Source organism: Prionailurus viverrinus, chromosome A1 (assembly GCF_022837055.1).
Source record: "Prionailurus viverrinus isolate Anna chromosome A1, UM_Priviv_1.0, whole genome shotgun sequence".
In the NCBI taxonomy this organism is placed as follows: domain Eukaryota; kingdom Metazoa; phylum Chordata; class Mammalia; order Carnivora; family Felidae; genus Prionailurus; species Prionailurus viverrinus.
Genome location: NC_062561.1, coordinates 209,842,999 through 209,861,309, shown reverse-complemented (window position 1 = coordinate 209,861,309; position 18,311 = coordinate 209,842,999). Strand labels below are relative to the sequence as shown.

Sequence of the window (18,311 nt, the reverse complement as noted above, 5' to 3'; positions counted from 1 at the left end):
TCAAAGAATTCCTACCCTCCTTTCACCCAGTTTATCCTCGTGCTAACGTCTTCCGTAACCATGGCACATTTGTCAAATCTAAACAATTAACTAGTGATAGGGGCACCTGGGTGGCTCCGTTGGTTAAGCGTCCGACTTCGGCTCAGGTCATGATCTCATGGTCCGTGAGTTCGAGCCCCGCGTCGGGCTCTCTGCTGACAGCTCAGAGCCTGGAGCCTGCTTCGGATTCTGTGTCTCCCTCTCAATAAATAAATCAAATCAAAAATTAAAAAAAAAAAAAAAATAAAAAATTAACTAGGGATAGTACTAACTAGTCACAGTACCATATTATCAACTGAACTACAGACTATTAGGATATCACTGGGTTTTCCACTAATGTCCTTTTCTGTTCCAGATCCAATCCAAGATACCACTTTATGTTTAGTCAAATCTCATTTTTTTAAAAATGTTTATTTATTTCTGAGACAGAAACAGAGCATGAGTTGGGGAGGGGCAGAGAGAGAGTGGGGACACACAATCCGAAGCAGGCTCCAGGCTTCGAGCTGTCAGCACAGAGCCAACGTGGGGCTTGAACCCACAAACCGCCAGATCATGACCTGAGCCGAAGCCGGACGCTCAACCGACTGAGCCACCCAGGTGCCCCTCAAATCTCACTTTTAATGTCTGTATTACAGTCCACCTGTGAAATACACCGCTAATGACCTACCACCCTGATTCTAAATATCTAGATTGTTTATACTTTTTCTGTATCACAAGTGATCACAGGCAGAACATTTTCATGTGAGTGGTCTTCTCTTCTTTTAAGATTCTTTCCTCATGGCAGACTGTAACCACACTTCTGAGAGCACAAGGAAAGGAACATATTTATGGCTTTGGATATCACTGCACATTGCCAAATTGTCTTCCAAAATGCCTGTGCTCATTTACAATGTCACAAGTAATTTTTTGAGAGTAGCACATTCATGTACTCTTGTCAATATTAGTTACTATCACTTAAATATTTGGCTAATTTAATAGGTAAGAATGACATCTCAATTTTTAAAAATTGTATTTATTTGATAACTAGCAAATTTGAATATTTCGCCATGCACGTTTACCAGCTATACATTCTCTTTTGCGAGTTGTCTCCTCATATTTTATTTATTAGGGTCTGAATATGTCTTTTTTTAATCAATATGTATGAGTTTTAAAATAAAGATAGCCCTTGGCCTGTCATTTTGCTGCGATCGTTTATCCTTCAGTCTGTTGTTTTGATTTTCTTTTACAATTTTTAAAGAGCATAGTGAAAGTTTTATGGTGCAGAATTCATCATTTTCTTTTGATTTATTCTCTTTACCTTTTTTAAGGTTAGAGAGGTTTCTCCTCAAAAACAAAAATCTGATTTTAAAATCCAATTCTCTTCTATAATTTTATTTCCAGCCTTTCACCATTTGATTCATCTGGAATATTTTTGGTGTTTGGTCCAAATGTCTGACCTGGCCATGTCTTGCTCACCAGCTGCCCATGACCACACCTCCCTCATCACTGTAATGGCCATCTTTGTGTTCCCAGACACTGAATGGCCTAAACCCTCCTCCCCTGTGTTGCCCAAGGCAGAATCGTTGCAGCTTTCCCGACTCCTTTCCTTCGCCCCCACATTGACCCAACTACAACGCCTCAGTGGTTCCATTATGTGATTCCTCCTCCTGCTTTTGGGGGAAGAGTACGTACTGCTTTTTGTGCTTGGAACGCTTTCCCACCCCCACTTTGCCTCAGGTGCATCCTTGCCATTGCCTCAAAAGTGCCCCACATCTCCCCTTAGGCTTATCACACCCAGTGGTAATGTCCTGCTAACTCGTTCCTGGTCCTCTATCTCTCTCATCTTTAATGTAACCTCACTGACTAACCCAGTGCTTCATACATACAGGAACTCGATACATACTTGCTATGTATGTGAAAGATTTAATGAATGAGTGAATATGCCAGTAAAATAGAAGTCGTACCTAACTGTGTCCCAGCAGGGCTCGGCCAGAATATTTTCCTACAGAATATGAAAGTAAAGGGGATAGCATATCGGAATTTATCCTTTGTATGGTACGAATATGTCATAGAACCTATAGCTTGCTCCTTCAACATCTATTCATCCTCCTTCTAGGTGCCGTTACTGTAACTCACAGGCTGGAAGAATTAAAACGACATTTTCCAGACTGCCTTGCAGGCAGTATTCTGGATGTAAATTAGGTTCCGCCAATGGGATGCATTCTTGGGACAAATGGAAGACAGGAGTGGGATGAAGGCCACTTTCCTCCTGCCGTTTCTCCTGCTAAGCGAGGCCATCAAAACATGAGAACTCATCCTTCCAAAGCTCACCCCCACATCAGTGGGTGTGTAAAGGCAGCTTGCAGTCTATTGACAGGACTGAATGTGAAGGCAGAGGCTTCTTAGTTTTGGGTCACCACTATAGCTAGTCTCTCTCTCTCTCTCTCTCTCTCTCTCTCTCTCTCTCTCTCTCTCTCACATCTATATATTTATCTATCTATAAAATACAGTGAACGGAGGGTCCTAAATTCCATTCCACTGGCCTTCTCACCAATTTTGTAACCATGCTTGTGCTTCAAATACTCAGAGTGTTTTCTGTTTCTGTGAACAATGGCAGATATACAAAAGACATGAGAACTGGTGTCCTGCTTATTGACCCAAGCAGCCCGCCTTGATCAGTTGTCATTTTCCCCAAAGTAAATGGAGAAAGTTCTATTCCTAGGACTTAGGATGAAGGTGTGCTTACTGGTTATTCTATGGTTCGGCGAGGGTCTGATAAGTCATTTCTACTCTGTTTCCCCCCACTTACCAGTGTCCTTTGAGATTTTGTTAGCATACACCTCTTAACTCGGCAGGAAAGCTGGCCAGTAGTGGTTAATTACACAGCTAGACCCCAAAATAAAAATACGCAGAGAAAATACAGGTGAATGATTAGGATGTTTAACCTAGTAAGAGTTCTTTTTACATCAATAAGAAAAAAATTAACAACCCAATTGAAAAAATGTACAAAACACATGAATAGATGAAGAAGAATAGCCAAAGAAGATATTAAAATATTCAATTCTTTTCTTATCAAATTAGCAAAGACTTTTAAGTAATACTCAGATCTGGTGAAGGTGTGTTACTTCTACTGGGTATCCTCATACACCTCCATAAGCTTCTAAACTGGTTAATTTTTCAGATGTTAGTTGGGTAACATTTATAAAAAAATCTTTAAAATATCCATTCTTGGGGCACCTGAGTGACTCAGTTGGTTAGGCATCCGACTTCAGCTCAGGTCATGATCTCACGGTTCGTGAGTTCGAGCCCCGTGTCGGGCTCTGTGCTGACAGATCAGAGCCTGGAGCCTGCTTTGGATTCTCTCTCTCTCTCTCTCTCTCTCTCTCTCTCTTTCTCTTCTCCTCCCCTGCTTGTGCTCTCTCTCAAAAATAAATAAACATCATAAATAAATAAATAGCTAAATCAATAATCCATTCTCTAAGATCAGTAGTTCTCAACTGGAAGCAATTTTGCTCCCAGGAGACATTTAGCAATGTCTGGAGATTATTTTTGGTTTTTCCAGCTATGTTTGGGGCATCTAGTGAGCTAATAGCTGATACCAGTGATGCTACTCAACATCCTACAGTACACAGGAGAGTTCCCACAAAACACCTCTAGCCCATAAGGTCAATGGTGTGGATATTGAAAAATTCTGTCCTAGATACAAGAATTCTGTTTTAAGAATTTGCCCAAATGAAAAAAATCAAATGTCTTTAATCCTTTGTGGAGAGCAGTAAGTCAGTCCATTAAAACTTAAAATGCATATACCCATAATTTCAAACATTTTAATTCCAGTATACTTAACATATGGTGTATATTAGTTTCAGTTGTACAGTATAGTGATTCAACACTTCCGTACATGACTCAGTGCTCATCAGGACTAGTAGATTCTTCATCCCCTTCACCTGTTCACTCATCCCCCCACCCACCTCCTCCCAGGCAACCAACAGTTTGTTCTTTATAGTTAAGATTCTATTTTTTGTCTCTTATTTTTCTTTGTTCATTTATTTTGTTTCTTGAATTCCACATTTGAGTGAAATCATATGGTATTTGTCTTTCTCTGACGGACTTATTTCACTTAGCATTATACTCTCTAGCTTCATGTTATTGCAGTTGGCAAGATTTCATTATTTTTATGGATGAGTAATTTTCCTGCGTGTGTGTGTGTGCGTGTGTGTGTGTCACTTCTTCTTTATCCATTCATCTATCAATGGAAACTTGGTTGCTTCAATAATTTGGCTACTGTAAAAGCATAAGAGACTCTTAAAAACAGAACAAACTGAGGGTTGATGGGGGGTGGGAGGGAGGGGAGGGTGGGTGATGGGTATTGCGGAGGGCACCTTTTGGGATGAGCACTGGGTGTTGTATGGAAACCAATTTGACAATAAATTTCATATATTGAAAAAATAAAAATAAAATAAATAATTTGGCTACTGTAAATAATTCTGCAATAAACATAAGGGTGTATCTTCTTCCTTGCTTCTAAACTGGTTAATTTCTTAACCAGTTGTTTCTTGTGTTTTTTATTTTAGCCCTTCTGACAGGTGTAAGGTGATATTTCATTGAGTTTGATTTGCATTTCCCTGATGATGAGTGAGGTTGAGCATTTTTTCATGTGTCTGTGGCTATATGTATGTCTTCTTTGGAAAAATGTCTGTTCATGTCTTCTGCCCATTTTTAATTTGGATTATTTGTGTTATATAAATTCTTCATGTATTTTGTTTTTTTTTAATTTTTTTTTAAATTTTTATTTTTTATTATGAAATTTATTGTCAAATTGGTTTCCATACAACACCCAGTGCTCATCCCAACAGGTGCCCTCCTCAATACCCATCACCCATCCACCGTGCCCTCCCACCCCCTATCAACCCTCAGTTTGTTCCCAGTTTTTAGGAGTCTCTTATGTTTTGGCTCCCTCCCTCTCTAACCATTTTTTTTTTTCCTTTCCCTCCCCCATGGTCTTCTGTTAAGTTTCTCAGGATCCGCATAGGAGAGAAAACATATGGAATCTGTCTTTCTGTGTATGACTTATTTCACTTAGCATAACACTCTCCAGTTCCATCCATGTTGCTACAAAAGGCCAGATTTCATTCTTTCTCATAGTTATGCATGTATTTTGGATACTAACCCTTTATCGGATGTCATTTGCAATATCTTCTCCCATTGCATAGGTTGCTTTTTAGTTATATTGATAGTTTCCTTTGCGGTGCAGAAGCTTTTTATTTTGATGTAGTCCCAATAGTTTATTTTTGCTTTTGTTTTCCTTGCCCCAGGACAAATATCTAGAAAAATGTTGCTATAGCCAATGTCAGAGAAATTCCTGTCTGTGCTCTTTTCTTAGGATTTTTATGGTTTCAGTTCTCACACTTAGGTCCTTAATCCCTTTTGATTTTATTTTTGTGTGTGGTGTAAGAAAGTGGTCCACTTTCATTCTTTTGCATGGGGCTGTCCAGTTTACCAATGCCATTTGTTGAAGAGACTGTCTTTTTCCCATTGCATATTCTTGCCTCCTTTGTTGAAGACTAATTGACCATATAATCATGGGTTTATTTCTGGGCTCTCTAGTGTGTTCTGTTGATCTGTTTATTTAGTTTTGTGCCAATATCGTACTGTCTTGATAACTACAGCTTCATAGCATATCTTGAAATCTGGGATTGTGATACCTCCAGTTTGTTCTTCTTTTTCAAGATTACTTTGACTCTCAGGGTCTTTGGAGGTCCATACAGATTTTAGGATTATTTGTGCTTGTTCTGTGAAACATGCTTTGGTATTTTGATAGAGATTGTATTAAATTTGTAAGTTGCTTTGGGTAGTACAGACATTTTAACAATGTTCTTCCAATCCATGAGCATGAAATATCTTTCGATTTGTGTCATCTTCAATTTCCTTCATCAATGTTTTATAGTTTTTAGAGTACAGGTCTTTCACCTCCTTGGTTAAGTTTATTCCTATATATTTTGTTATTTCTGGTACAATTGTAAATGGGATTGTTTTCTTAATTTTCTGCTATTTCATTGTTAATGTATAGAAATGTAATAGAATTCTGTATAATGATTTTGTATCCTGTGACCTTATGAATTCAGTTATCAGTTCTAGTAGCTTTTTGGTGGAGTGTTTAGGGTTTCCTATGTATAGTATCAGGTCATCTGTAAATAGTGGAAGTTTTACTTCTTTCTAACCAATTTGGATACCTTTTCTTTTTCTTGTCTGATTGCTGTGGTTAGGACTTCCGGTACTATGTTGAATACAAGTAGTAATAGTGAACATCCTTGTCTTGTTCCTGATCTTTGGGGGAAAGCTTTCAGTTTTTCACCAGAGTATGATGTTTGCAATGAGTTTTTCATATATGGGCTTTATTATGTTCAGGTATATTCCTCTAAACCCACTTTATTGAGGGTTTTTGTCATGAATGGATATTGTGCTTTGTTAAATGCTTTTTCTGTGACTATTGAATGATCACATTGTTTTTACCCTTTCTCTTTTTGATGTGATGTATTATGTTGATTGATTTGTGACTATTGAACTACCCTTGCATCTCAGGAATAAATGCCACTTGATCGTAGTGAATGATTTTTTTAAATGTACTATTGGATTTGGTTCACTAATATTTTGTGGAGGATTTTTATGTCTATAGTTCTCTCTTTTTTGTTTTTTGGTAGTGTCTTTATCTGGTTTTGAGATCAAGGTAATGCTGACTTCGTAGAATGAATTTGGAATCTTTCTTTCCTCTCCTATTTTTTTGGAATAGTTGAGAAAAATACATTATTAACTCTTTAAATATTTGGCAAAATCACCTGTGAAAGCTGTCTGGTCCTGGACTTTTGTTTTTGGGCATTTTTTGATTACTGATTCAATGTCAGTGCTGGTAATACATCTGTTCAAATTTTGTATTTCTTCCTGATTTCGTTTTGGGAGGTTATATGTTTCTAGAAATTTATCCATTTCTTCTCGGTTGGCAATTTGTTGGCATATAATTTTTTATAATATTCTCTTATAGTCCTTTGCATTTCTGTGGTGTCAGTTTCTCCTCTTTAATTAATTTGTGATTTTGTTTATTTGAGTCTTCTCTATCTCTCTCTCTCTTTCTTTTCTCTGATAGGTCTGGCTAATGTTTTATCAGTTTTGTTGATCTTTACAAAGAACCAGCTTCTGGTTTCATTGATCCATTTTACTGTTTAGTGTGTGTGTGTGTGTGTGTGTGTGTGTGTGTGTGTTTAGCTTTTAGTTTTTATTTCATTTATTTCTGTTCTCATCTTTATTATTTCCTTCCTTATACTGGTTTTGAGTTTTGTTTGTTCTTTTTCTAGCTCCTTTAGGTGTAAGGTTACGTTGTTTATTTGAGATTTTTCTTGCTTTTTGAGGTAGGCCTGCATTGCTATAAGCTTCCCTCTTAGAAGTGCTTTTGCTGCATATGAAAGATTTTGGACTATTGTGTTTTCATTGTTATTTGTCTCCATGTATTTTTTATTTCCTCTTTGATTTCTCAGTTGACCCATTCATTGTTTAGAAGCATATTATTTAACCTCCATGTATTTGTGGTCTTTCAGATTTTTTCTTGTGATTGATTTCTTTTCTTTTCTTTTCTTTTCTTTTCTTTTCTTTTCTTTTCTTTTTTTCTTTTGGTTTATCTCTACTGCCATAGAGTTGTGGTGGGAAAAGATGCATGGTATGACTATAATCTTTTTGAATTTGTTGAGACTTGTTTTGTGACCTAACGTGTAATCTATTCTGGAGATGCACTTGAAAAGAATGTGCATTTCACTGTTTTAGGATAGATGTACCCATAATCTTTAATAGGTATCCATCTAGAAATATTTAGACATGTGAGCAAAAAGGTACATACACAAATGTTCTTCTCAGCATTATTTTTAACAGTGAAATTTTGTAAACAACCTAAATGTCAATCGACAGAGTAACAGTTAATATACATGCATGCTCTGAGTAGCAGAGTATTAGGCCTTCCCACCTCCCACTGCTCTTTTCCTGGGGTCTGATTCTCCTCTAAGCAGCCTTCTGTACTATGGATGGGATTGATAGAACTATTCCTAAGACTCCCTTCATTTTTTCACAGTTGGGAAACCAGAAAAAAAACTGATCTTTCCTTTCTGACCCCTTGGTTGAGCCAAGAAGGTGTTACATTACATAAGTCTGGCCAGTTGGATGGGACTTTAGATCTTGAACCAAGGCAGAGCTAGAGAGTAGTCGAAGACCAAATCTCTGAGTGATAGCATTGGTGGCAGTGGTAGGTGTCTATGGGCAGGGAGGGGTGGCACTGCCTCCTGGACTTGTAGTTCTTGCCAAGTGATGGCACTGAGCCTCTATCACTTGAGCCACTATGTTATTAAATACATTGGTGGGAGGCCCCAGCAGCAGTCTAATAAATATACACATTAGATATCTCTTAATTGCAGACAAAATATCCTAACTGTTATGCTGGAGAATTATACACAGTTGTTAAAAAGAAGGATCATCAGGACATATTAGCAAGTGGGAAATCAAATTGAAGAACATTCATGCGCTCAAGCTCTCCCATTTATTGGTCTCTGTGCTCTGAACTGGACATACCCATTTCCTGCCCTCATCGAGCTTTATTTAAAATAGCAAAATACTGGAAATAAATTAAATGTCTAACAATAGTGGAATGAGAAACAGTGGAAATTGTGGCATATGCATTACAGTAGTCCCCCACCTATCTGCCATTTCAGTGTTGTTGGTTTCAGTTACCCACCATCAACCACAGTCTGGAAGCAGATGATCCTCCTTCTGACATGTCATCAAAAGGTTAATAACAGCCTAACACTATGTCACAGTCCCCACATCATTCACCTCACTGTATCTCATCATGTAGGTATTTTATCATCTCACATCATCACAAGAAGGGTGAGTACAGCACAACAAGATCTTTTGAGAGCGAGACCTCACATAACTTATACTACAGTATACTATTATAATTGTGCTACTTTATTATTAGTTATTGCTGACCTTTTACTGTGCCTAATTATTAAAGTAAACTGTCACAAGTATATATTTATAGGAAAAAACTTAGTATATATAGGTTTTGGTACTATCTGTGGTTTTGGGCATCCACTGGGGGTCTTGGAAAGTATCCTGCACTCATAAGGGGGAACAACTATACTTTCAGTTTATATATATGTATATATATGTATGCGTATATATATATATGTATATATATGTATGTGTGTATATATATATATATATACACACACACACACACATACACACATATATACACACATACTATATATACAAAGTGAAAATAAGATTTAAAATTATGACTGTATATATACTTATTATATATAATGAACACAACAAAGAAAAATAAAAATTATATGTACATATATAAATTTATATGTACATATATTTGTGTGTGTGTGTGTGTGTATATATATATATATATATATATACACACACACACAAAAAAAAAATGTTATATAACCAAAGGAGGTACTGTATTCAAATGTTGACAGGACTCATTTCTATTTTTAGAGAATTTTTTAAAGTTTATTTTTCTTTTTTAATATATTTTTAACATTCATTAATTTTTGAGAATGAGAGAGACAGAGCACGAGTTGGGGAGGGGCAGAGAGAGAGGGAAACACAGAATCCAAAGCAGGCTCCAGGCTCTGAGCTGTCAGCACAGAGCCCAACGTGGGGCTCGAACTCACAGACTGTGTGATCATGACCTGAGCTGAAGTTGGACGCTCAACTGACTGAGCCACCCAGGCGCCCCTAAGTTTATTTCTTTATTTTGAGAGAGAGAGAGAGAGAGAGAGAGAGAGACAGAGCACACAAGCAGGAGGGGCAGAGAGAGGAGAGGGACAGAATCCCAAACAGGCTCTGCACTGCCAGCGTGGAGCCCAATGGGGGGCTCCCACTCACAAACCGTGCAATCGTGACCTGAGCTGAAACCAAGACTCAGACGCTTAACTGGCTGAGCCACCCAGGCACCTCAACAGGACTCATTTCTAAATGTAATTTTTTTGTATTTTCTCAATTTTGGCAATCCACATCTAGTATATTTATAAATATAAAATGCGTTATTTGTTATAATAAAATCTAAGGTAAGGATACAGTAAAACATTTGAAATTTTCTAACCCTGTTTTACACTTAACCATATTTTTGAAATGTTCTGTAATAAGAATATATATAAACAGACATAGCTATGTAACATACATTATATATATATATATATATATATATATATATATATATATATGCTACTAAATAAAATCACCATCTTCCTTTAATACATTCCAAGCTCCTAGAGTCAAGTTGGAAGTGTTTGGTCTGTGCTACCCTGACTCTCCCTTTACTGGTCCCTGGGGCATTAGAAGTTACAGAAGGGAGGCACCCGACTTTGACTCAGGTCATGATTTTGCAGTTCACAAGCTCGAGCCCCGAGTCAGGCTCTGGGCTGACAGCTCAGAGCCTGGAGCCTGCTTCAGATTGTGTCTCCTTCTGTCTCTGCCCACCCCTGCTCACACTCTTGTCTGTCTCTCTCAAAAATAAAAAAAACATAAAAAAATTAAAACAAAAAAGTTAACAGAAGAGACTGAGAGAAATAGCTGGGCTGATTTCCCTACCATTGCCAGTTTGGGAGGGGATGGCAGAATTCTGGTGAAGTCAGCTGATAGAGGTGTGGCATACCAGAGAGATGTCTGCATTTCTGTCCTGTGGCATCATCTTGAAGTATGCTCTCCATCTGTAAGTACACTCAAGGTGGGATGTGTGGAGCCTCTAACATAATCTCTTTTGCTTTGGGGCAGGCAAGGTTGGACCTCCTCTCGATATCATGCTGTACCCACTGAACTGCACAGATTTCAGCATCCAGTGGAAAATGCCAAGGCATCCTGGGAGCCCCATCATTGGGTATACCGTGAGTACCTGGGCACAGGAATTTCTGTAGTGGGTGTGGTTGGGGTAACTGTGCTGTTCCCACCCTTGCTCTGTCTATATATGGTCTCCTTATATCAACCCTCCCATATTAATAACTCCCCCAGTCTCCTTACATGAAACCAGAGGAAATGTTTCCCTTTTAAGGGTGTTTATAAGTGCCTGAAAGTCAGTTAGGATCTTTGGAGTCCTCACTCTGCTCAGGGATGGGAAAATATAAACTAAGTAGAAGATGTGGTTCTTGCTATCCAATTGCCCACAGTCAAGTTCAGAGGCTAAATAGCAGAAGCATGGGAAGTAATAGGGAGTCACTGTGGAATGTTGTCAATAAATACAAAATACTGTAAAATCTAACTTAAAGCAAAGGGATGGACAGGCAAAGTGGGGGAGGGAACAGAGAATGCGTTCCTACCTGCCAGAGGTTACAGGTTTGACTGATTTCCGTTCACTAAAATGTTTTGTTTGAACAGGGTTTTTAAAAACAAGTCAACTTTTAGGAGTTAGGAAATTTCAGATAAATATTTAGAGTTCTGAAATCTCTGGGGACATCCAGAGAGCTGGCCACACTGGGGACCACATTCCTATGGGGCTCCAAGCCCCCTGGAGCTGGGCTGCCCACTTGAGGTCGAACGGAAGCTCCCCCAATAATGCCACGACCTGCATCTCCCTACTACCTCCCTTTCTCTCTCTCTCTCTCTCTCTCTCTCTCTCTCTCTCTCTCTCACACACACACACACACACACACACACACACACACACACACAGGTCCTCATCCCATCGGCTTCTTAAAGCAGAGAGATGTGTTTCTGAAGTCATGTTGTATCCAAAGTGGGAAGATAGAAGATTGCCTGAGAAAGTCGTGGTTTGGGGAAAAATAGTAGGAGCTGGGTCCAGCCCTCTCTATCCCATTTCACTAATACGTGTCTCCCTTCTGGCTTCTGAGTTTGCAAGCCCGGCCAGGTCAAGCTGATGTTTGTTGCCTCAGAACAGGTGTCTGTGAGGAGAGGCGGTGCCCCTCAGAACCCACTGCTGTTGTAAGTGGAGTTAGAACCCCAGAACCTTGATCTGGTAGAGGAGTGCTGGCCCTACTCTCACCCTGGATGTCTGTGTCTTTTCCAGGTCTTTTACTCCGAGGTCGGCGTCGATAAATCCCTGCAGGAGCGGTCCCATAGTGTGCCACTCAGCCAGGACATCCCTGCCCTTGTGAGTATCTCCATCATGGCAGCTCCCACAAAGACACAGCTGCGGTTGGCATTTCAGCGATATCCAGAAGGATTTCTAATCATGTGTGTGTGTGTGCGCGCGCATGCTGTATATGTAATAATAATAACCGTTTGTATAGTCCCCTGGAATTTACAAATGTCTTTCATGCACATTCCCTCTCCACACGCATCTATATCTCCAGAAAGGCAGCGGTATGAAGAAAGTTCTGGCATAAACACTTCCATCCTGGACTCAACCCATCCCATTCGTCATGTGAGAAAACAGCCACCTTACAGCTGTTTCCCCCCTTTTTGTCTTCATAAAATTCGATTCCATTTTTTAAAAAAATCCCAGTAAAGCTTTATAAATAAATGTGACACATTTGTATCTTCCCCCGCAGCCTGGAGACACAATGCAGAAGAAAATGATGTAATTTGAAATGTATATTCCAACGGTCCAAGTTGTTTATTTTTCTTGTCAAGCTCGGCAGGCACCCCGTCCTTCCACTAACCAATTTTTGGCTCTCCATCTATTTCTTTTCTCTCTGCTGTCAGGGTCTCTCTGGGTGAATTTTTCTGCCTTAGGCATGTTCTGTTTTCTTTCCTCTACTCTCTGCCTCCTTCCCCATTCTACTACAATTATCCTACAGGCTAGAGCCTTTTGAGTTGCTCTGCAAGCAGTTAGCACCAGTGCCCAGAAGATTGCTGTAATGGGGGCTGTGGTGCTGGGGTTGTTTGTAAGTCCTACTTAGTAAGTGTTCGCGAGGCTGGTGTGTGGAAAACCTATTTGTCGCCGGGAAGAAGTGGCCGTCACTCATTGGGTCTCTGTTACCTGCCAGGCACTATTCCTCATGCTTTATATTCATTTTTCCATTTCATATTCACAAATATCTACGACCTCATTTTATTGACAAGGACACTGAGACTCAGACAGGTGAAATAATTTCCCCGAAATCATACATTAGCGAGTAACAGAGTCAACCGTAAACCCAGGGCAGGCTGACTTCAGAGTCCTGCTCTGGCTGTTGGCTGTTTTTTTTACCAAAGCTCTTCAAAAAGAAGAGATGCACATTTGCAGCTTGCTTGTCCTTTGCACGGTAGGCTTTTAGTCTCAGACTTTTGCTTCAGCTTTCCTCATTTGCCCCAGAAGCCCTCCATCCCAACTGCTATGGTTTTATCTTAAAAGGGGAGATTGGCTTAGCCCGTGTGGGAAGCCACCAGTAGAGGTTCTGTCTCACCTCGGCAGCACTGGAACTTTCAACAAGCATCTGGACCCCACCAAGGAGCCAGCAATGTCCCCAGCCACCAGCCTTCTATCTTGCAGGGGAGTGTGGCTCACTGCTCTGCCTACACCACAGTCCAGGCAGCAAGGGTACAGTGCTGGTGACAGGTGTCTGGGAGTCTGGACGGTGCCTCTGGAATCCAGTCCCTGACCCATCACATGGAGCTGGGCTGGACACTGGCATCTCTGGGGAGGTCACTGCAGTGCATACATGAAGCAGAGAGCCAGGAGGGAAATAGGCACCCTGGGCTTCCAGACATCCTTCTGGCACTTACAGGTTGAGTAACTTCGGCCGGAGTGCCTCATCTGACTAACCCTTTCCTTTCTCCCACAAAAGGGCTATAATTGTTGTGAGTTCCAAATACAATGGTGTATGTAAACACCTTTGGTGGGCGGACACCTGGGTAGCTCAGTCGGTTAAGTGTCTTGACTGCGGCTCAGGTCACGATCTCACCGTCTGTGAGTTCAAGCCCTGCATCAGGTCTTTGCCGACAGCTCAGAGCCTGGAGCCTGCTTCAGATTCTGTGTCTCCCTCTGTCTCTTCCCCTCCCCCGCCTGCACTCTGTCTCTCTCTCTCTCTCTCTCTCAAAAATAAAAACCTTTGGTGTTAAAAAAAAAAAAAAAAGCCTTTGGTGTTAAAATGTAAAGCCAGGTACGTGTTAATGATCATTCGTGATGATCATTGCCTTTATGTTAAATATGATCTGTTTGTTAATTACATCCAGGCCTCACAGTGTGCTATCAAATTATACCTTGCTGCAGGGCGCCTGGGTGGCGCAGTCAGTTAAGCGTCCGACTTCAGCCAGGTCACGATCTCACGGTCCGTGAGTTCGAGCCCCGCGTCAGGCTCTGGGCTGATGGCTCAGAGCCTGGAGCCTGTTTCCGATTCTGTGTCTCCCTCTCTCTCTGCCCCTCCCCCGTTCATGCTCTGTCTCTCTCTGTCCCAAAAATAAATAAACGTTGAAAAAAAAAATTAAAAAAAAAATTATACCTTGCTGATTTCAACAAACTTTCATAGCTGCTACCGTATACCCAGCATAGGACAACACAGACCCCCCTTTCTCGGCAGCTTTCGGTCCTCTGGGAAAATCACATTCTTACTGATACCCAGTTGGAGAGCAACATAAGACGGGATGTGACCAACATGCTTAATAGACTGAAGTTTTGAAGAGGGAAGATTTAGTATAAAAACAAGTGGTCAAAGTAGGTGCAGAGAATTGAAGCAGGGACAGTTTCTGGAAGGCAGACGAGAGGGAGGTGCACTGAAGTCAAAGGGAATGGTTTGAACAAAGAGGACAAGTTTGTGTGTGTGTACATGCCCGTGTGCTTGTGTGTTTAGGTAGGGAGATGCGGGGAGGCGCAGAATATACAGAATGGGAAGAGAAATAATGCCTAGACCTACAGGCAGTGAGTCAGGAAGAGGGGAGGGGTCTGGTATAGCAGAGTGATTCTGGGTTCAGAGACTTGCATTCAGATGCTGTATTACAACAAGCTAACCTTACTGGATCTCAGTTCCCTCATGGACAAAACGGGGATCCACATAATAACTGTATTATAGGGAGTGTATCTGTGGTTCCCAAACTGTGTGCCAGGGTGTCCAGGGCTCTGCACCAACCTCTCAGGGATACTGTGGAATGTCTCAACTTTTCAAGGGAAAGAGTGACATCTGTGTGAACTACTAATGCCAAGCTGTTTGGGTGTAACTACCAAACAAATGGAACACTTAGGCATTTCTTTGGCCTGAGAGGTGCTGTAAAAATATTACTGAGACAGCAAAGGTGCTGTGAACATAGAAAGTTTGGGAACCTCTGTACCGTATCATACCAGCCTGTAGCACAAGGATGCGGTGATTGCCAAATAAGGTCATGGGCGGAGAGCCCTCAGTACCACAGCGCTCATGGAACAAGAACTGAGTGAGCGGTCAAGGGAGTTCAGATGGGAAGATGTGTGTTTGCTGCCCTTGGCTGTCTGTAGAAGGGGCTTCATTTTAGACCTATAAGTTTTACTTTCCTTTCATGTTGTTTTGTTTGTTTTTTTTCCTCTGCAGGGACAATCCGATCGTCAGGTGATTTTTGTAAGTATGCTTTGGAAAGGTTATACCCTTGCCCCAACCCAGGATTCAGGGGGTCTCTTTTCATCAGAATGTTGATTTTCCTGCATCTCGGTCATACTGATTAAGGCCCAAGGGGGAGAGTGCTTAGCTCCAGTGTAAGCAGGGACCACAGAGCATATTAGATGAATGTTCGATCATTTAGAAAGAAGTCGCTTTTATTCTCTTATGTGTTGCTTCATCTCACGTGGCAGAGTAAGGTTAAGAGGAACATTTTTAAAGGTTGAAGTAATTTAAGCTCTGTTCCAAGACTAGGTGAGCAAGACTGAAAAGGAGAGAAGGTGTTTAAACTAGAGAGCATCGCTGTGGAGGTGCTTCCCCTCACCCATCTTTTCCCTTCTCCTTTCCTCGCTGCCTCTAGTGATTCCAGACCTTCCCAGTACGTCAGGACCAGGTCACCTAAAACTGCTTGGCTTGCTGGATTTAATGCCAAACAGAAGATCAGGTTGACCACTGGTCGTATCCTCTGATAATCTGCCTACATGGAGGATTCTGATTTGGTTAGCATTTGACACTTAGAAGAACAACTTGCAGGTTCCAACCTGGAAAAATAAGTAGTAAAATAAACCAGGGCAATCTGGTCCTTTTTAGGGTTAGAAGTGGAAATGAATGCTTAAACTGGTGGGCTCCACACTTTCGGATCATGCATACGATTGGTTGAAAAATATTTGAGTGTGTGTGTGTGTGTGTGTGTGTGTGTGTATGGTTGTAAATTATACACATGCTACTCTACTAATAAATTATGTACATTGTAAAGTTCCACAGGATTTAAAGGAGGAAATAAAACAAAAATAGAAAGTGCTTTTCTTCTGTCATCCCAGGACATTGTCTTATTCACCCAGGGAGATACACTATCACCCTGCTTTGGAGTCCACTGGTCTGGTTGACCCACAGTAGTGATTGCACTTGGGTCTTATCCCAGGATGCAGAGAGAAGACGTAGGCAAGAATCATGAGACTTGCATGGAGTCCCAGCTCCTTCCTTCACCAGAGCAAGGATAATCTTAGGCAAGGTTACTGAACCCCTCTGGATCTAATCTCTCTTTGACTGTAAAATGAAGGGGTGGCCTAGTAATGGTTCCCAACTGGGAGTTTCTTAGTTCTTATGGGGCAAATGGGCCTAAGTGTGGGCATTTTAGTGGACAAGCTTCAGGGATGCTGCTTTCCTGCGGTTCACAGGACAGACCCATACAAGGAAGATGTGTTCAGTCCCAAAGTCAATGCTGCCCTTTCTGTGAAACCCTGGAAGATACTTTCTAGCTTTCTGTGACCTCTAAGGGAATAGAATCCCCCAATTTTTCCCTCCACTCTGGCCTGAATAGCTTTCATCAGGGCCATTGGAAAAAGAATGTTTGGAAGATAGCATTTTTCTATTTCTCTGGTGCTCCCATGCCATGATGCTAGATATTCTCAACTTCTACCAAGGCAACCAAGGCCGAGCCTTGACTTGTGAAGTCAACTGTGAAGCTGCATCCAAGGTTACTACCTACCAACAAGGTCATTTTAGAGCAATCGTAGTATTTTAGTGTTGAAACTTTGGCCCAGAGAGGTTAAGTGGCATCTCCAAGATTGCAAAGCTATTTGGTAGCAGAACCAGGGTCTCCTGGCTCCCGGTCCAGTGCTCTCCCACTTTGTGCTTTCTTCCAGCAATGCTCACTGGATTCCCTTACGGAATAGTAGCTACCTGTCTGGACCAGTAAATGAGAAAACATAGAGCTTCATTCCTGGAAACAAATGACCTGGGTTTCCAGCCATAGGAGAAAAGTATGGCATGGAAGGGGGTAAAGATAGAATCTGAAATCAGGGTCAGAGATTTAAGTTCAGAGCCATTCAGCATGGTTTTGTCATCGCAAAGCAAGAAGTATTCAGTTAAGAATAGTCCCATCTTTTGAGGGGCTCCTTGTACATAGCTATCCAGATTATTTTTGTACATTGGGTCAGGTATTAATTAAGATAAAAATCTAACAGTTCAAAATCCCAAGATAATAGTGATTCTAACAAGATGTGCATTCATGTTTCCTTCAGGATATAACCTGTCTGGATATAACCAGTTTTGGTGGCTTCTCTCCATCAGAGACCCAGAATCCTTCCATCTCATTGTCCTGCCAACCCCTTTGGCCCTCCTTCCCATGGTCCAAATTGGCTCACTGATAACATCCACATTCTAGCCACTGGATGAGGAAACAAGGAAAGGGTACACAGCCCTTCCTATTAAGGGATAACTCAGAAATTGCCCTCATTATTTTAACTCAAATTCTGTTGGACCGACTTTAGCCACATGGCCACAGCTAGATGCAAAAGACGCTGGGATATGTAATCCTTGAGTGGTGATGGGCCAACTGATATACAGGGGTTCTATTATAAGAAAGGAGAAAATGGATATGAGGAAACAGTCATCCCTGTCACAGACTGTGACTAGAGGAATGGCACGGTAAAGCAGATGTGGGTAAGGCAGCTGGACATCTGAAAAACAGATTAATAGCCTGAAAATTTGATATGCTATGTTTGAGAGTTGGGCAGTTAGAAGCATATTAAATTATGGTATGTATGAGGGAAACCAGACCCATTGTTGTTCTATATGTCATTGAGCTTTCTTCTTGGGCTCAGTGAACTAACTAGCCTTGTTTTTTTCTATCAGAGATGTGAATTCTCTGATCTCATGACAACCATTGGGGGTGCTGAGAAGACAAGGGAGGCAGCTTTTGGAAGGGGTTTTGCATTTCAGAAAGGGCTAGACAAACACAAA

The 18,311-nt window shown here is 41.0% G+C and overlaps 1 protein-coding gene across 1 annotated transcript in view; it reads left to right on the top strand.

Annotated features, from left to right (window-relative positions):
- The window catches only part of EGFLAM (EGF like, fibronectin type III and laminin G domains), a 180,707-nt gene that overhangs the window by 51,597 nt on the left and 110,799 nt on the right, over positions 1 to 18,311 (top strand). The window contains exons 2-4 of the mRNA XM_047868677.1: positions 10,846 to 10,955; positions 12,092 to 12,175; positions 15,504 to 15,530. Coding sequence (XP_047724633.1) covers positions 10,846 to 10,955; positions 12,092 to 12,175; positions 15,504 to 15,530 — 221 coding nt within the window. The remainder of the gene's footprint in view (positions 1 to 10,845; positions 10,956 to 12,091; positions 12,176 to 15,503; positions 15,531 to 18,311) is intronic.